This window comes from Ursus americanus, chromosome 26 (genome assembly GCF_024610735.1).
Source record: "Ursus americanus isolate L20-20 chromosome 26, mUrsAme1.1.p, whole genome shotgun sequence".
Classification (NCBI taxonomy): domain Eukaryota; kingdom Metazoa; phylum Chordata; class Mammalia; order Carnivora; family Ursidae; genus Ursus; species Ursus americanus.
Window position 1 is genome coordinate 7,000,090 of NC_142152.1, and position 15,446 is coordinate 7,015,535.

General features: G+C 41.7%; 2 protein-coding genes across 4 annotated transcripts in view; one reads left to right on the forward strand and one right to left on the reverse strand.

Moving 5' to 3' along the window:
- Positions 1-712: 712 nt before the first annotated feature.
- On the reverse strand, positions 713-12,500 carry L3HYPDH (trans-L-3-hydroxyproline dehydratase). The gene is made up of 5 exons (XM_045810339.2): positions 11,884-12,500; positions 7,932-8,101; positions 4,898-5,020; positions 4,672-4,809; positions 713-1,620 (listed from the first exon to the last, which is right to left on the reverse strand). Exons 1-5 carry the CDS (start codon positions 12,398-12,400, stop codon positions 1,495-1,497), a joined length of 1,074 nt encoding a protein of 357 aa, XP_045666295.1. The 5' UTR covers positions 12,401-12,500; the 3' UTR covers positions 713-1,494.
- Positions 12,501-12,536: 36 nt separating this feature from the next.
- Positions 12,537-15,446, forward strand: part of JKAMP (JNK1/MAPK8 associated membrane protein) — a 32,528-nt gene continuing 29,618 nt past the window's right edge. The window contains exons 1-2 of one of the 3 annotated variants that reach the window (XM_045810340.2): positions 12,537-12,670; positions 15,094-15,185. In XM_045810340.2, coding sequence (XP_045666296.1) covers positions 12,667-12,670; positions 15,094-15,185 — 96 coding nt within the window. In that variant the 5' untranslated portion in view covers positions 12,537-12,666. The other 2 variants (XM_045810341.2, XM_045810342.2) reach the window with 2 other exon arrangements.

The window sequence follows — 15,446 nt, forward strand, 5'->3', positions numbered from 1 at the left end:
TTGAAGATAAGTGATTTCTTTACCACAGAATGTTATAGAGAATGAGTGGAAAACATTTGCATTAGGTTTTGTATAATAGGGAAATCAAGAACATTAACTATAAAGTTATAAAGCTATAAATCTTGCATTTTGGTCTGGTAATTCAATCACAGACTTAATAACTGGGTGACAAAATCAGTTAAAATTAATTACTTCAGGGGCACCTGGGTGGCACAGCGGTTAAGTGTCTGCCTTCGGCTCAGGGCGTGATCCCGGCGTTATGGGATCGAGCCCCACATCAGGCTCCTCCGCTATGAGCCTGCTTCTTCCTCCCTCACTCCCCCTGCTTGTATTCCCTCTTTCTCTGGCAGTCTCTTTCTCTGTCAAATAAATAAATAAAATCTTTTTAAAAAAATTTACTTCAGTTTCTGTATGCTCAGAAAAAAAATGCCTCACAGGCTGTACTGACTATTGAGAGCATCACATATTGAATAACTTCTTAATACCTCGTCTTATAGCGACTGAAAAATCAAATTTTATTTTCAAAGATTTTATTTATTTATTTTAGAGAGTGAGCGCACAGGAGAGAGCACAGGGGCAGGGGAAGAGCAGAGGGAGAGAAAGAATCTCAAGCAGACTCCACGTGAGCGCAGAGCCTGACGCGGGGCCCAGTCTCACGACCCTGAGATCATGACCTGAGCCAAAACCAAGAATCGGCCACTTAACCAACTGAGCCACCCAGGCGCCCTGATCAGATTTTATTTTTAACAGGTTCACAGACAATTAACTAGCAAGAAGTAATAGTTGACATTTCTTTCAGGCTTCAAATCTACCCAGCATGTAGTTGGTCATGTAGGAGACTCACCCTACTGCAGTAATTCACTGATTTGCACTGTGTTTATAATGCAGTAAACAACCCCTTTTATAAGAGCCTTAAAGATAAAACAAAAGTCTGAATGTTCACTGGTCTTCTCACATCAGCTCAGGGCACTTCAGTACCTTGGAGTACGAGCTGGACTTCGCAGCAGAGAACACCGGCTATAACAACATCTGTCCCAAGAAGTTGACCCACCCCAGTCCTTCCCAGGCCAAGTGTGCTAAGGGTTGAATCCATCTCCCTTACATCCTGCTCAGAGAGAGGACATTATCTTACTCAAAAACTGGAAGACTAAAATAATGAACTTGTAAGAGTCATTGCTGTAAGGGCTACAATTCAAGCTATCATTCAGAGAGCATCTAAAACAAAATACTACAGTAGCTAGCAGTGAGTAACATTTTACAAGTAACAGGACTAAGGTATTAATTTTACCTGATATGGTAATAACTAGAAAAATATTCCGAATTTGCAGCATTTTGTAAGTTAGACATAGGAGACATTGATGCCAATTACATGTGCAAATATGAGGTATAATGATTCTATTTAGTCATAGCATACTATTTTAGAAAGAAAGATAGTCGTACAATTTGGATATCATTTTCCACAAAATTCAGAGAAAGCTCTGAAAAGTCCTGAAGTCACTTGAGAAGGAATCCATCCTTCAGTGGGTCGTCATCTTCTACTGTGAAACTTGCTGTGCCTGTGTAATGGGCTTGTCCAGACACTTCCACTATAACAGCTTTAAAATCCCCACATTTTGCTTCCTGAGAAAAGATGAAAGGAATATAATATCAAAATACTGCACTTATATTGTGTCTGGCCTTGAGTCATATTCCTGACTTTTACCATTTTAAAGAAAACCCAAGGGTTAATCTTGTAGGTAATGGAAGATTTTTAAGGAGAGTGACATGATCACATTTGTGTTTTAGATAAGTTTAGCTGTAAAATGAGGCCAAATCAGAGAGGAAAGCAACTAGAAACCAGAAAAACTTCTTCAGAGGAAACCTTCATTCACTGATGGACTCTAGAGTCACTCAGGCAGTTTTTAGGGAGGATGGAGAAGAACAAAACAGAGATACTTTGCAGGTAGAATTGGCAGGCCTGGGGACTGATGTACGTGGGGGGTGAGGAGTAGGAATGAGTTCAATGTGAGCGTAGTTCCTAGTTGGGGTGTGAGGCAGGGACTCCCATTAACCAAGATAGGGCATGAGATGGGAGGAGCACATTTAGGAAGAAAGGAAGAGCTTTTTAACAAGATGACATATCTCTGAGACAGTCATCTCAAGATGAGTTTTGTGGACAGCTGGGAATATGAGTGTTAGACTCAGGAGAGAGGCACACAGTCGGCACGGGAGGGATGAAGGTTTGGGAGTCATGATCAGTGCGTGGTTGGGGGTTGAAGTCTCAAAAGTGGGTGAAATTGCCCAGTGGCAGCAGAAGAGATGAGGAGGAAACTAACAATGAAATGCTGGGGACCGTAAGTGGAAGGACAGGGCGAGGAAGCTGGGGCAGGGAAAGAGACTGAGACGGTACCATCCGAGAGCTTGGAAAAGTCCGGACGGAGAGGGAAGGTGTGTGGTAAGAGTGAAGATGTCCTGTCAAGTATGATTATTAACTATAAAAGAAATAAGTCCAAATCTTAACTACAGAGTATCCTTTCTATTTCTTAATTTTTTAAAGATGTATTTATTAGTTAGAGAGAGACAGAGTGTGCGCTCGTGCAAGCATGAACAGGGGGAGACGCAGAAGGAGAGGGAGAGATACAGACTCTGCTAAGCATGGAGCCCCTTTTGGGTGGGGCTTGGTCTCGGAACCCCAAGATTCTGACCTGAGCAAAAACCAAGAGTTGGACGCTCAACGAACCAAGCCACCTAACTGCCCCTTATTTCTTAATTTTTAAACACGAGAATAACTAAATCTTATGGTAAGGCATAAATTATTAGATTAGGGTACAGTAATTTCATTATCTTTTTATAAAGCTGCTGTAATAAAAGTCTCATTGAAAATTTGCTTTGTCTAATAACAATACAGTAGTGCTTAACAGTGCAGGGTCTACTCAGAGAGGTCCGCATGCAGAGTCTGGCTCTGATACTCACTATCTCTTCGACCTCTGGCAAATTACCTAAACTCTGTAACTCTCCATTTTATCATCTGTTTAAAAAGGATAATAACAGTAGTGACCTGCCAAGATTCTTGTGAGGATTAAATGAGATGGTATGTATATATTCATTTTACTTTATTTATTTATTTATTTATTTATTTATTTATTTATTTATTTATTTGAGAAAGGCACATGCAGAGGGAGAGAGAGAGAGGGAATCTTAAGCAGGCTCCACGCCCAACTCAGAGACCATTGTGGGGCTTGATCTCACAGCCCTGAAATCATGACCTGACCTGAAATTAAGAGTTTCAGTTAATAACACTTAACTGACTGAGCCACCCAGGTGCCCCAAGAAGGTATGCATAAAGTACTTAGCTTGGAACTTTACAGTGAAGCACCCAATAAATGTTATAGATTGTTTTATTTTCAATCTCAGACTTGAAAACAATATGTTCCAAATTTTTGCATATGACAAAAATGGTTTGGTATCTCATAAGACCACTATATTAAATAAGAATCCCTAACTTAAAACAAAATTCAATATTCAGGAAAACCAAACTTCAAAAACAGCTGTATTAGGATATAAAAGTCTATATTAGGATAGATTTTTTTGTTTTGTTAAAGGACTCTATGAATAGATTCATTTACTAAATGTATCTACTAAATTCATTCACTAAATTTAATTAGCGTAGATTTCATTTACTATGATTTGTTAGTAAATAGAGTTTACTATTTCTGTTAACACATTTAAAACTTGATTCTATTACAAAAGTTTTATTTTTCACAACTTTTCAGGACTTTCACATCCTATTATAAAAACTGAAACACTCCTGTAGAATAAAAACAAAAACGACAAAAAAATCCAAACCCTAAGTTAGTGGTTCTCAAACTTTTCGGTTTCAGGACTCCTTTATGCCTTAAGATTTGAGCATCTAGGGGCACCTGGGTGGCTCAGTTGGTTAAGCATCTGCCTTCAGCTCAGGTCATGATCCCAGGGTCCTGGGATAGAGCCCCATATAGTGCTCAGTGGGGAGAGTGCTTCTCCCTCTGCCTGCCGCTCCTCCCTGCTTGTGCCTCTCTCTCTCTCCCTCTGATAAATAGATAAAATAAAATAAAAAGATTTGAGCATCTAAAAGTTTTTGTTTATGCAGGTTATATATATTAATATTTACCATATTGGAAATTAAAGGTATTTGTTCATTAATTCATTAAAAAATAAAAAACCCATTACATGTTAACAAAAACAACATATTTTGGGAAGAGAACTATATTTGCCAAAATAAAAAATTTTAATGAGGAAAATGGCATGTCTTTTACAATTTTGCAAACCTCCTTAATGCTTGGTTTTACCGAAGACAGCTAGATTCTCACATCTGCGTCTGCATTCGGTTAGCGGGCTGGTCACCTACCGCGTAGCCTCTGGAGGGTCCACTGTTCACTTGTGAGACAATGAAAGTGAAAAGCAAATAATGTCTTAATGTTACTGCATACTAAGTTTTGACCTTGTGGACCCTTGGAAAGGACCTTGGGGACCCCCAGGAGTTCCAAACCGCACTTTGAGAATCAATATCCTAGCAGAACAGAAGTTTCTACAGGCCTGCTTTAAAATTCTCTTTTGAGAGCTGAATGAAGAAACTTACCTAACACCCAGCTCAGGCCTCTTCCGTTTCCAAAGTAACACACTTACAAAGAAGCAGCTAAGGATGTCACTCACCCTCACAGCCTTCCCCGTGAATACTGAGCCAGTTGCACTGCTTTTAAAAGCTCTGGTCTGGTTCAGTTCTAGAAGCCCTTTGTGATACTGTAAGGCAATTCGGGCCGTCACGCCCGATCCAGTAGGACTTCTGTCAACCTGTTTCAGAGTAAATGAAGAGGAGAGTGTTCACAGTGTTCCAGTTCATGCCATCGGGCTTTTGTGCCGAATGTTACAGTTTTAATACCTGTTCATCTGCAAACACGCAGATGTTGGTGGTTGGTTCCTCGCTGTAAGGGTCTTTTCCATCTGTTAATATAGTTCCATACAGAAAGGAAAGGTCTTCACTCTCAGGATGATTAATTTTAAACTGCAAATGACAAGGAAAGATGTAATATACATTGTCGTGTAAGATTACATGTAAAATATTTTGATTCAAATTTATCTTTATAAATAATATAGATGGGGTACTCTGAGGCATAACTTTTCACTCTGTCATTTTTAAAATACCTTTTGGGTCAAGACAGTAAATGATGTCTTTGTCTAGATGAATAAACATAGTTTCATTGGAAGTTATGATTCTTATCATAGCGTCCCTCCTAAGGCATCTGTCCTACATATAGCCTCTGCTAAAGGAACAGTCCTATCTCACACACACACACACACTCCAAACGCGTGAAGCACTGACGCCAGGATGGTTAATCCCAGACTGGCCACGGCTCAGACGAGGGGCTAAGGCAGTCCTGTGCTCCCTCTCAGGAGCTTGAAGGGGATAAGGTAGAAGAAGCAGACAGTGAACGTCTGGGGCTGGAGTTAATACCATTGGCAGAGACGAGGCCTTGGAAGAGGCTGTGAGGAGGCTGTGAGGGTGAGTGACATCCTCAGCTGCTGCTTTGTAAGTGTGTTACTTTGGAAACTGAAGAGGCCTGAGTTGGGTGTTAAGTAAGTTTCTTCACTCAGCTCTCAAAAGAAAATTTTGAGCAAGCCCAAGTTATAAGAATGCAGAAGCTATTTATTAGGTAGGAGAGCGGTTGGATGAAAAAAAAAAAGATCTGTAAAGGATGAAGTCAGCTGGTATTATTATAAAAAGCAGCAGACACACTCAGAAGCGGGCACTGGCACGGTCGCTAAGCCCATCAGCGGTAAAGCGAGGGAGGCCCAAGTGTGCCGTGCTTCCTGCTCTTCTCGGGAGGTCTAGGTTAACTTTTCCTCAGTTTCTGTGACGTCTGCTAGCTCTCAAACTATGATCTCCCCTCCACGCGCATCCTTACAATCAGACCTTCCTCTCCTACTTACCTGTCATCTGAAGCACGTGGATAGATTGGGGTTCTTAAAATCCAGAGTCCATCTAAAGCCAAGTGTCAGAGGTCTTCCTGCTGGATCTTTGTTGTCCTTCCTCTTAAAGCCCCCGTGCCCCACCCCCACCCGAGCACCATTACCTCACACTCTTCACGGGATGCTTCCCCCCTCTCCCCAGACTGAGCTCCTGGAAGGCAGGTTTGTTCTTTCCTGGGGTCTCTAGCATCTAACATGGCATCATGTGCGACTCAATAAGTTCTAGGTAAATGCTTGTTATAAGAATGAATACGCCTGAAACTAATATTACACCGTAGGTTAACTAACTGGAATTTAAATTAAAACTTAAAAAAATTAATGAATGAAGATGAATGTATTAACTTCCGCCCCCACCAAAATGGCCTTCCCTAAATCTGCATCAGCGGTGTGAACGGTCAGCCATTCACAAAGTAGTTCTGCTGCCTGATCCCGCTCTACTCGATGATGCTGTATATATATGGTCATCTCATAGGTGCTGTTCTCCTATTTTTCTCAGAATCCCTCAAAGTCCACCCCTCCCACCTTGTTAAGAAGTTCAAGCCTTCATGAGAAGTTCAAAATTACTCTTATCAAGAAAACTATGCCTTTTTCTCTTGATCTCATTAAAAATAAAGTGAAGTTATTTCATGCCAAATTTTAGCTCAAACTATTAGCTGTCTGCTTAGTGAATAAAAAATTGATATAAATGCAGAACAATTTGGATCCTATTCAAAAATTGATATAAATGCAGAACCTCATTTGCCTAGAACTTATTGATAAATGCAGAACCTCATTTTCCTAGAACTTATTGGGTCGCACATGATGCTGGGTTATATGCTAGAGGCCCCAGGAAAGAACAAACCCGCCTTCCAGGAGCTCAGTCTGGGGCGGGGGGGGGGGGGCATACTGTGAAGAGTTGTGAGGCAATGGTGCTGCAGTGGGGGTGGGGCACAGGGGCTTTAAGAGGATAGAGAACAAAGATCCACAGTTGCTATCATAAACTAATTCCAGCTATTGGTATTGACAGTCCTAGATATATGACAATTTAGAACAGGAATACAGTATATATTTTCATCTGGCTTAAGTTACAAATCATGTTAAAGTCTCAGGTATGTTAGGCCCATAGTAATTATTAGTACAAGTCTATTAGACACTATTTTTCACAAGTTATTTTCTACTTAGAATAGTGATTTAAATTCTCATATGCTAAAATATTTAAATACTGTATATGAGTTTTATTTACAGGTCCCAATGTAAAATGGCAGACTTGTGCTAGAAATGAAAGAATATTCTAGACATATTTATTATCCAAAGTGATTTTATCAGAATAGTTTTCCCAAGCCAAAACTAGACTTACTTGAGTAGTTATTTAGGTAACTTCTTAGCAATATAGCAAAATTTTACTAGTTAGGAATTAATGTTCTCTGTGAAATAAGAGAAAGTCTGATCAGATTTAATGAAATCTATTTTGTGAGCTATAGTTGACATTCATTATTTGCAAGTTTTGCAGAATGACCACATATAGCAAAACATATGCATTTCAAATTAGTGAAATACCGTTTGATACATTTTCTATATGTGTAAATAACCACAAATTATACTAGTATGTATAAAATTAAAGTTAATAAGTTACTTATTGAACATTTATGATAGGCACAATTCTAAGTCCTTTGCACGTATTGACTTACTTCATTCTTATAACTCCCTATGAAGCAGGTGTTTTGTAATTTCCGTTTCAGGACGGAAAGGTTATGTAACTCATTCAAGGTTGCAAAACTTAAAAGTAGCAAAACTGGGACTCCTAGATAGTCTTGCTATAGAGCCCTAGATTGTAACCAGTACCTTATCTTTAGTCCTACTAATAATTTAAATATATAGATATTAAACTGTCTGTGTAGATGTGTAATTTATATTCTCCCCATGCCGCAGAGGAGGGCACTTGTGATGAAAGCAGTGTCTGTACTGACCTGAGCTTTGACGGCTTCTGTCACTGCACTTGCTGCATCCACAAGGTCCCTTGTCTTTGCAGAACAAATGTCAAGTCCTAATTTTTCAGCACTAACAAACGCATAAAATGCCCCACCATATGCAATGTCTACCAACATCTTTCCACGACCAGGAACATCCACTAAGAGATCTAAAAAAGATGCATTCGAAAATAAGTTTGTCCAGCGTTTTTAATATGTATATTTTGGTGGAGTGGTATTTTTTCCTATCATAGAAAGGAATGAAGCAAAAAATCATTTTTAAAACGAGTAAGCATCAAATAGTAATAGACCTTTAGTTGAGTGCATCAATTTTTAACTTAATGATACTCGCATGAGTTTTAGAACATCTAATGCCATGTTTTTCTTAAATCATGTATACTTATTTTCTTAACTACTTTGAGGATCTTTGCTAGGAAACCTCCTAGAGATGGAGAGAGGAGAAATCCTGGGACATCAACGTGTGAAAAAAATGATGGAAAATGTAAGTTCCCTCTCACACTACTAGGAATCATTTAAAATAGGATTTGGGATCCTATTCACAAATTGACTTTCTTCAGCTATAATGTCAAAACAAAATGAAAAAACGATTTTTTTAATGTAAGTTATATATGCTAATTCATCTATGAATTTTCATCTCATGAGACCATCCTGCAGGCAAATACTCAGAATAAAGCCATTATAGAATCACTGATGTTTACAGTATCATTTTGTGTCAGGGTTTTTGAGTATTCTAAGTCCCCAGCTCACCCAAAGTTTCACCTGAAGATCAGTTGTTTGAAATCCTAAATTTGTATTTCCAAAGGAATGGGGCTGGATGATATTTTGGGATATTCAAACTGTTGTACCCCTTCTTGCATTTTCTTCCTCCTCCTCCCCAATTCAAGCTGTCTTGGTGATCACTGCCTTTGGGAGAGTGTATGGCAGGGGAGAAAGCAGGTTTTATGGAAACCTAAGATTTGGGGAGAAAGAGGTTTGTTGGCAAAGCAGTGTCCTGAAGGGTCACCATATTTCTCTTGGCCAATAGAGAAATTTCCTCTGGACTGAGAAAAGAGGTGGCAAGTCTGGAGTGCAGAGGACGTGTGTTGACTTCCCCACAGCACTATAGGGAGGCTGCGGGGTGTGACAGAGGTAGCAAAGAGGAGGGGGAAACAGGGACAGGGGCAGGGGCCACACGGCCAAGGGCAGATGATGCTTCACTCGTTGACCATGTAGGCTGATGACCAAAAGGGCCTCCTCTCCAAGGCCTTGGCTCTTCGAAGAAACCTTTGCTACACGTGTATCAGGAAAGGGGACAGCATGTAGACAGATGAAGCTAGGCAAATCAACAAGGCAGAATGGGGCACCTGGGTAGCGCAGTCGTTAAGCGTCTGCCTTCGGCTCAGGGCATGATCCCGGCGTTCCGGGATCGAGTCCCACATTGGGCTCCTCCGCTGGGAGCCTGCTTATTCCTCTCCCACTCCCCTGCTGTGTTCCCTCTCTCACTGGCTGTCTCTCTGTCACATAAATAAATAAAATCTTAAAAAAAAAAACAAGGCAGAATGGGGTCTCATATTCAGAAATTCTGAAAAATAAAATATTTCTTGTATTCCTGAGTTTGCACACTGAGTCATACAAAGATATCAGTATGCTCTCAGTTCCAGGCTAGCCCACAGAGCCCTTTGAACACATGATGTGTCAAAGCAGAGCAAGTTTATAATCAAGAGAGTAAAATATGCCTGTGGAACTTAAGAGCAACTATGGATGAAACATGTCTTTATCTTGATGCTGATGCAACAGAAAAATCAGACTTAATGAAAGGAGAATGAGGAAGTAGATGGAAATGAGGGGCTGCTGGAAGCTGGAAAGCTAAGCTAAGTGTGGCTTTGGTGTCCTCATGGGTAACATGGAGCTGCTATCCCCCCCTTGAAAGGACTGTTGTGTGAATTCCACGTGATGATGTGTGGGGAGTGCTTGGCACACATCAGGAATACATTAATGTTAATAGTAAGGCCAAAAATTTAATTTCCAAGGGGAATAGGGTTCTTAAGAGAATATTTACATTTGCTAATCGCCATATTCTTCTCCCAATTTCATTTACTTACTCATTCAACAAATGTTGACTACCTACTATTCGAGCACTTGAATACAGTAACGAAGTAGTTTTCATGTTAGCAGAGTGGAATAGAAATGAACTCAGCAATCCTCTGAGGTGGGTACTATTGTCACCTTCATTTTGCAGGTGATGACCTTGAGGCGTGGATTCCCTTTCGCAAGGTCATCAAAATGCAGAGGGGACAGAGCAGTGGTCTTGAACACTTTGTCAGTCCACCCTTTTAGCATTTTTCAAAGTAGGGAATTTCAGGTCTTTTTTAGTGACTCAAAGTGACCATCACTGCCCACCGATTATTGTGTAGTCACATGGTGATGCTCGGCCCCAGCCAGCCCTGAGCTATGATGTCGTTGGTGATCCTGCTGCCAGCTGTCATTTCGCACAGATCTAGAGTGCTTCCAAACTGCTGCTGGGGCTGCCTAGGGGGAAACTGGATAGCTAAACTATTGAAACTGCTGAGATTTTTGAGATGCAATCCTAAACAAACTCCTGTCTACCTCAAGTGCCCTCCCAATCCGGATGTGACACCGTTCTCTCCTAGAAGGCAAAGTGCCATCAGTTTCCACAGGGGAATTCTTCATCGACCTGTGTGTTTCAGCTGTCTTGAGGTTGCTCTAAGGCTGACAAATGCCTGAGCTATCACTGCCTCATTCATAATTAGGCTAAGCTAGAATACAAATCCTCAAGAAAGATCAAGATCTAAAAGAATGCCCCCAATGTTTATAGGAGCATTACAACAATAGTCAAATTATGGAAAGAACCCAAATATCCATCAACTGATGAATGTATAAAGATGTGGTGTGTATATATATGTACATATATAATGGAATATTAGCCATCAAAACGAATGAGTCTTGCCATTTGCAACAATGTGGATGGAACTAGAGTGTATTATGCTAAGTGAAATCAGAGAAAAACAAATACTGTACGATTTTACTCATATGTGGAATTTAAAAGGCAAAACAGATGAACATGGGGGAAAGGAAAAAAAAAGAGAGGCAAACCATGAGAAATTCGCAATGATAGAGAACAAACAGGGTTGCTGGAGGGGAGGTGCAGGGAATAGACTAAATGGGTGATGGGTATTAAGGAGGCAATTGTGATGAGCACTGGGTATTATACCTGCAGTCTTTTTGTCTCTAGAAATATATTTTAAAAATTTCTAAGTACTTTGCATACTCTCATTTAATCCTCACCAAAAAATGAGATGATAAATGAAAAAATATAGGCACAGAGAGGTTAGTAATTTGATTACGGTTGCATAGCTTTAAAGGGTTGTTAGGATTTGGACTCGAGGTCTGTTCCTGTTCTTAAAGAAAAGGAGCAGCAACATCTTGCTTATAAATTGCTTAGTTCATTCTTATTTAATTATTTCCCAAAGAAGTGGGAAAGGCACTTTTTCTAGGTGAGGAAAACAAGACAGGGTTTAGTAACTTGTCAGGGGGTAATGTCTAGTAAGTGTATTCTGAACCAGCCGATGAACCCTGGTACATTGGCCGTTCTTTGTTCTTTCCTTGACCCTGTCAGACTTACCCAACTGTGAAATCTCTGGGAATGTCTGACAGTGGGGAACGAGGCTCTGAGTAAGGGAGATACGGAATTCAGTACTCCTCAAGGGTCTCTCAAGACCAAGACGAAATAACCTGCGGGATAATTGAATTGCATGCACGGCACAAATCTGCAAGGCTAAGATGCTGACACACATTTGCATTGATTTTGAGTTTTCTTTTTATTAATTACAAAGGCTCATGGGTGGGTTAATTGCACTGTGTGAATTCCAGGCCAGAGAGACAGTTAGTGTAGTTAGTTGTGTCCCGGAGCTGGGAGGGTCTCGCCGTTTACCTGTGGCCAGCGCGAAGGCCGGGACGCTGTGGAAACGCACCGGGCCGCGGCTGCGGCCGCCCTCGCATTCCACGAAAGCGGCCACCAACCCGCATGGGCAGTGGATGTTGACACGGACCTCGCGGGCGCCGGCCGGGGGTGCGGGTACCAGCCCGAAGTCGAGGGCGAAGCGGCCCAGCGCCAGCACTGCGTGGCCGCACATGGAGCTGTAGCCCTCGTTGTGCAGGAACAGGACGCCCAGGTGCGCGTCCGGCAATTCGCTAGGCACCAACACAGCCCCGTACATATCCCGGTGGCCCCGAGGCTCGAAGATGAGCCGTCGTCGCAGGTGGTCAAGGTGCTGGCGCATGTAGCGCCGCTTGGCCAGCAGCGTGGGGCCGACCACTTCCGGACACCCCGCCAGCACGATGCGCAGGGGCTCGCCGCCCGTGTGCATGTCCACCACCGACAGCGCCGGCGTCCCCGGGTCGTGCGGTGGCAGCCCGGGCACAGCCAGCGCCTTCTCCATCGCCTGCATCCGGGAACGCTACCACCAACCTGAGGTGCGTGTTTGGAGCCTCTAAAACACACGCCTACTCCACGGGAAAAGGGCAGGACGTGCGGCCCACCTCCGGGGCGGGGCCTCGGAGTCAAGACCAGGAAGGGCGAGGGGGCGGGGCTTCGGGGTGGTCGCCTGGGTTACCAGGAGGCGGAGCCGCAGAGCCGGCTGTGGCCCGGATGTCCGGGCGCTGCAGCCGGGACGGCTGATGCCGGAGCTTCTTCGGGGAAACCTGCAAGCGGCCAATGGGTGAGTGGTCACCGAGGTCCCGGAAGGCGTTTGTCTAAGTCCCTGCTTCTTCCCCACGGTGGCGGCTTTGGGCTCTGCCCCGGCGGGCGGCCTCCGGATAGCGGCGCGTTCTTCTCCTTGCTCGCACCGTCTCGGGCGGGCCCTGGTCTCCTCCCCGGGTCGGGGTGGTTCGTCCCCTCTCGGGCTGCGGAGAAGACACGCCGTGGAGGGCAGGCGGGCTGTGTGCCAGGGCAAAAGGTCAGGCCTTGGTTGTGTTCGAGAGGTCAGTCGCTTCAGTCCCTTTGTTCTAGTCCCTTTGTTTAGCATTCGTGAGGGTCGACTTCAAAATTTAAAGCGCGGCGTCAGTAAGTGCCAACAAACAGTAAAGGAAGGGGAAGCTCTTTGCTGCCGAAGTCGCCCGCTTCAGCATCAGACGTTAAGTTTGTAGGGCTCTAAAGAGAGGGAGAAGACCGTTGCCCCCCCCCCCCCCAGTCTTAAAATTTTAGCCACTCTCCAGTAAAGGGAGGGGAAATTGAACGGACACTGGGAGCCGTGGTTTTGTTTGGTCGGTGACGAGCTGTTTTCAGTTTATCGTGGTAGTTTTCAGGCCTTGGGTTTTGAGAACTTTAGATTATTCACGTTCAGATGTATTTAATTAACACCTCGATGCAAAATCCATGTGGAAGAAGCCTCTGAATCTTAAACTTCGTCTTCTCAAAAACTGAAACAGTTCATATTTGTTAGTAGTTTAGGACATAGTGCTTACAAGTGATTAAAAATTAAATGCCAAATAGGGTAAAGAAGCCGATGGATTAAAAAAGTCAGAAATTTGATAAAAGTGAAAATATTAAACTTGAAACATTTTAGTCAGTGCTATTTCGATTGTTTCTCAGCAGCACAAGGAGAAAGAAATCAAAAGTCTACTTGAATTTGAAAAGAGAAAGGGCATTGTGGACCACGCAGTCTCTGTTGTGAATTCATGAAGAATTTGGGAAATTATTCAGGAATAGTGAAAGGAGGAAAAATTCTCTACGCTCAGGGTCTTCCAGGTGGACTAAAAATTAAGTTTACATGAGACAGATTAACAAAAAAACAACAACAATCAAGTTTTATTACGTGTGCATGGAGGCCCAATTATGAAAGTGAGACCTAAGAAATGACCAAGTCAGGCAGTTCTTTATACATTATCGACAGAGGCAATAAATTTGTGAGGAATTTACAGGAAAAGGAAAACAGGTGTTTGGGCTAAGGTAGTAGTTGAGCAAAAAAGTAACAAGGTGTATTTCTGCAGCTTTTTTTACTTTAAAATCATTATCACTGATAATGAGGGTATCTTTCAGGGGGATGGAGGAGGTCTGAGTGTCCTTGCTCCTGTTGTTTCTTAAGTAACTTTTATTTAAAATAATCAGTATTCCAAAATGGCACATTTTGGGAGCCTGCCCTTGGCCCCTACAGTAGTCATAAAATGCATAATTTTCCAAATGAATTCACATTTGACCACAGTTGTTTTGGATTTATTCTCTAGGCTGTAGGTTCTTTGAGGGCAGGGACTCTTGTTACGTTGCTCTATGGATCTTTAGAAGTTCCTAGTCAGGGAATCTGATACTTAATGCACATTTATTGAATAAATGAATCAATGAACGAAGGAGATCAGATGTCTCTGATGAAAAGAACACTCCTTTAATAACTTCTTGTCGATGAGGTCAAAGACAATCTGTAGGCCCTGAGGTTTTGTTGTGAAGAAAAGCTGCTTTTTTATTTTGCCCATGCCTTGAGAGAAGGGGGTTGATTCTAAGGTGATTGTTCCCAAATATTGGTCAGAGACCCAGTGACAGCCTTCATGAAATTTTCACCTGTCCTCAACAAGAATGATAAAAGGTAGGACAATGTTGTAGTCTTTTTCTAAAGGTGAATTTATTTACTTTAAAGGCCGCCCTGTATTTTGAAGTTGTCTTTTTTGCTTTTCTGGTATTAAAATGTGTTCTGTGAACGAAGGTGATATTTTGTGTGTGTGTCTCTGTGTGTATGTGTGCACACTTAAGGTTCTGACTCGGCAAAATAAGGGGTGGTGATCCTCTGTTAGCTTTCTAATTAAAAAATGGAAAACCAAAACTCTAGACCATCTAATCAAGGGGGACTAGCTGCTGGAGCCATTGGAGACATCAGGTTAAGCTTTGAATTCTAGGGATAGAGCCCACTCTGCTGGTTGATGGGTCTTAACCATAAGGAGTAGCATTAACAACAAGGTTTTGGTACAGCTTTCTGCAGTTTCACAGTGTAAAAGGGGAAATTTAAGTTTAAAAATAAGTACATCAAGACTTTTGTTAATACCTATCATTTTTAAGAACTGTGTTGAGGTATTTCAGCCAAGTGCTTCAACTGTTATTATTTTATTTTTTATAATCACAAAAGATGTTACTTTACTGGCATTTGTTTTTAAAAAGCTGTCGATATTCAACCAGCATGCCTTGGACTTTACTGTGGGAAGACCCTATTATTTAAAAATGGCTCAACTGAAATATATGGAGAATGTGGGGTAAGTCTTTATTAACATTTGTATGTTATTTCATTGCTCAAATATTTTTGCTTTTGAAATATTTTCAAATGTAGAATATCTTTTTTCTTCAATATACTCATTAGTTTATAAAAATATGAGGCCTTAATAAAATTCTTATTTGTGTTATATTGATTGTCAATAATATATCTTTCTTGACATGTCACAGTTAAGTATTTCTTAAAACATTTTATAATTTTATAGTAATTTCTAATTAGTAATGCTATATTGCAGTGACTTGGG

Excerpts from the sequence above, each read along its gene's own strand:
- L3HYPDH (XM_045810339.2), bottom strand. The coding sequence starts at position 12,400 with ATGCAGGCGATGGAGAAGGCGCTGGCTGTGCCCGGGCTGCCACCGCAC. Across the intron at positions 5,021-7,931 it reads CAGAAGCCGTCAAAGCTCAG|TTTAAAATTAATCATCCTGA; the intron begins GTCAGTACAGAC and ends TGTCATTTGCAG. Across the intron at positions 1,621-4,671 it reads TCACGGGGAAGGCTGTGAGG|GAAGCAAAATGTGGGGATTT; the intron begins GTGAGTGACATC and ends ATCTTTTCTCAG.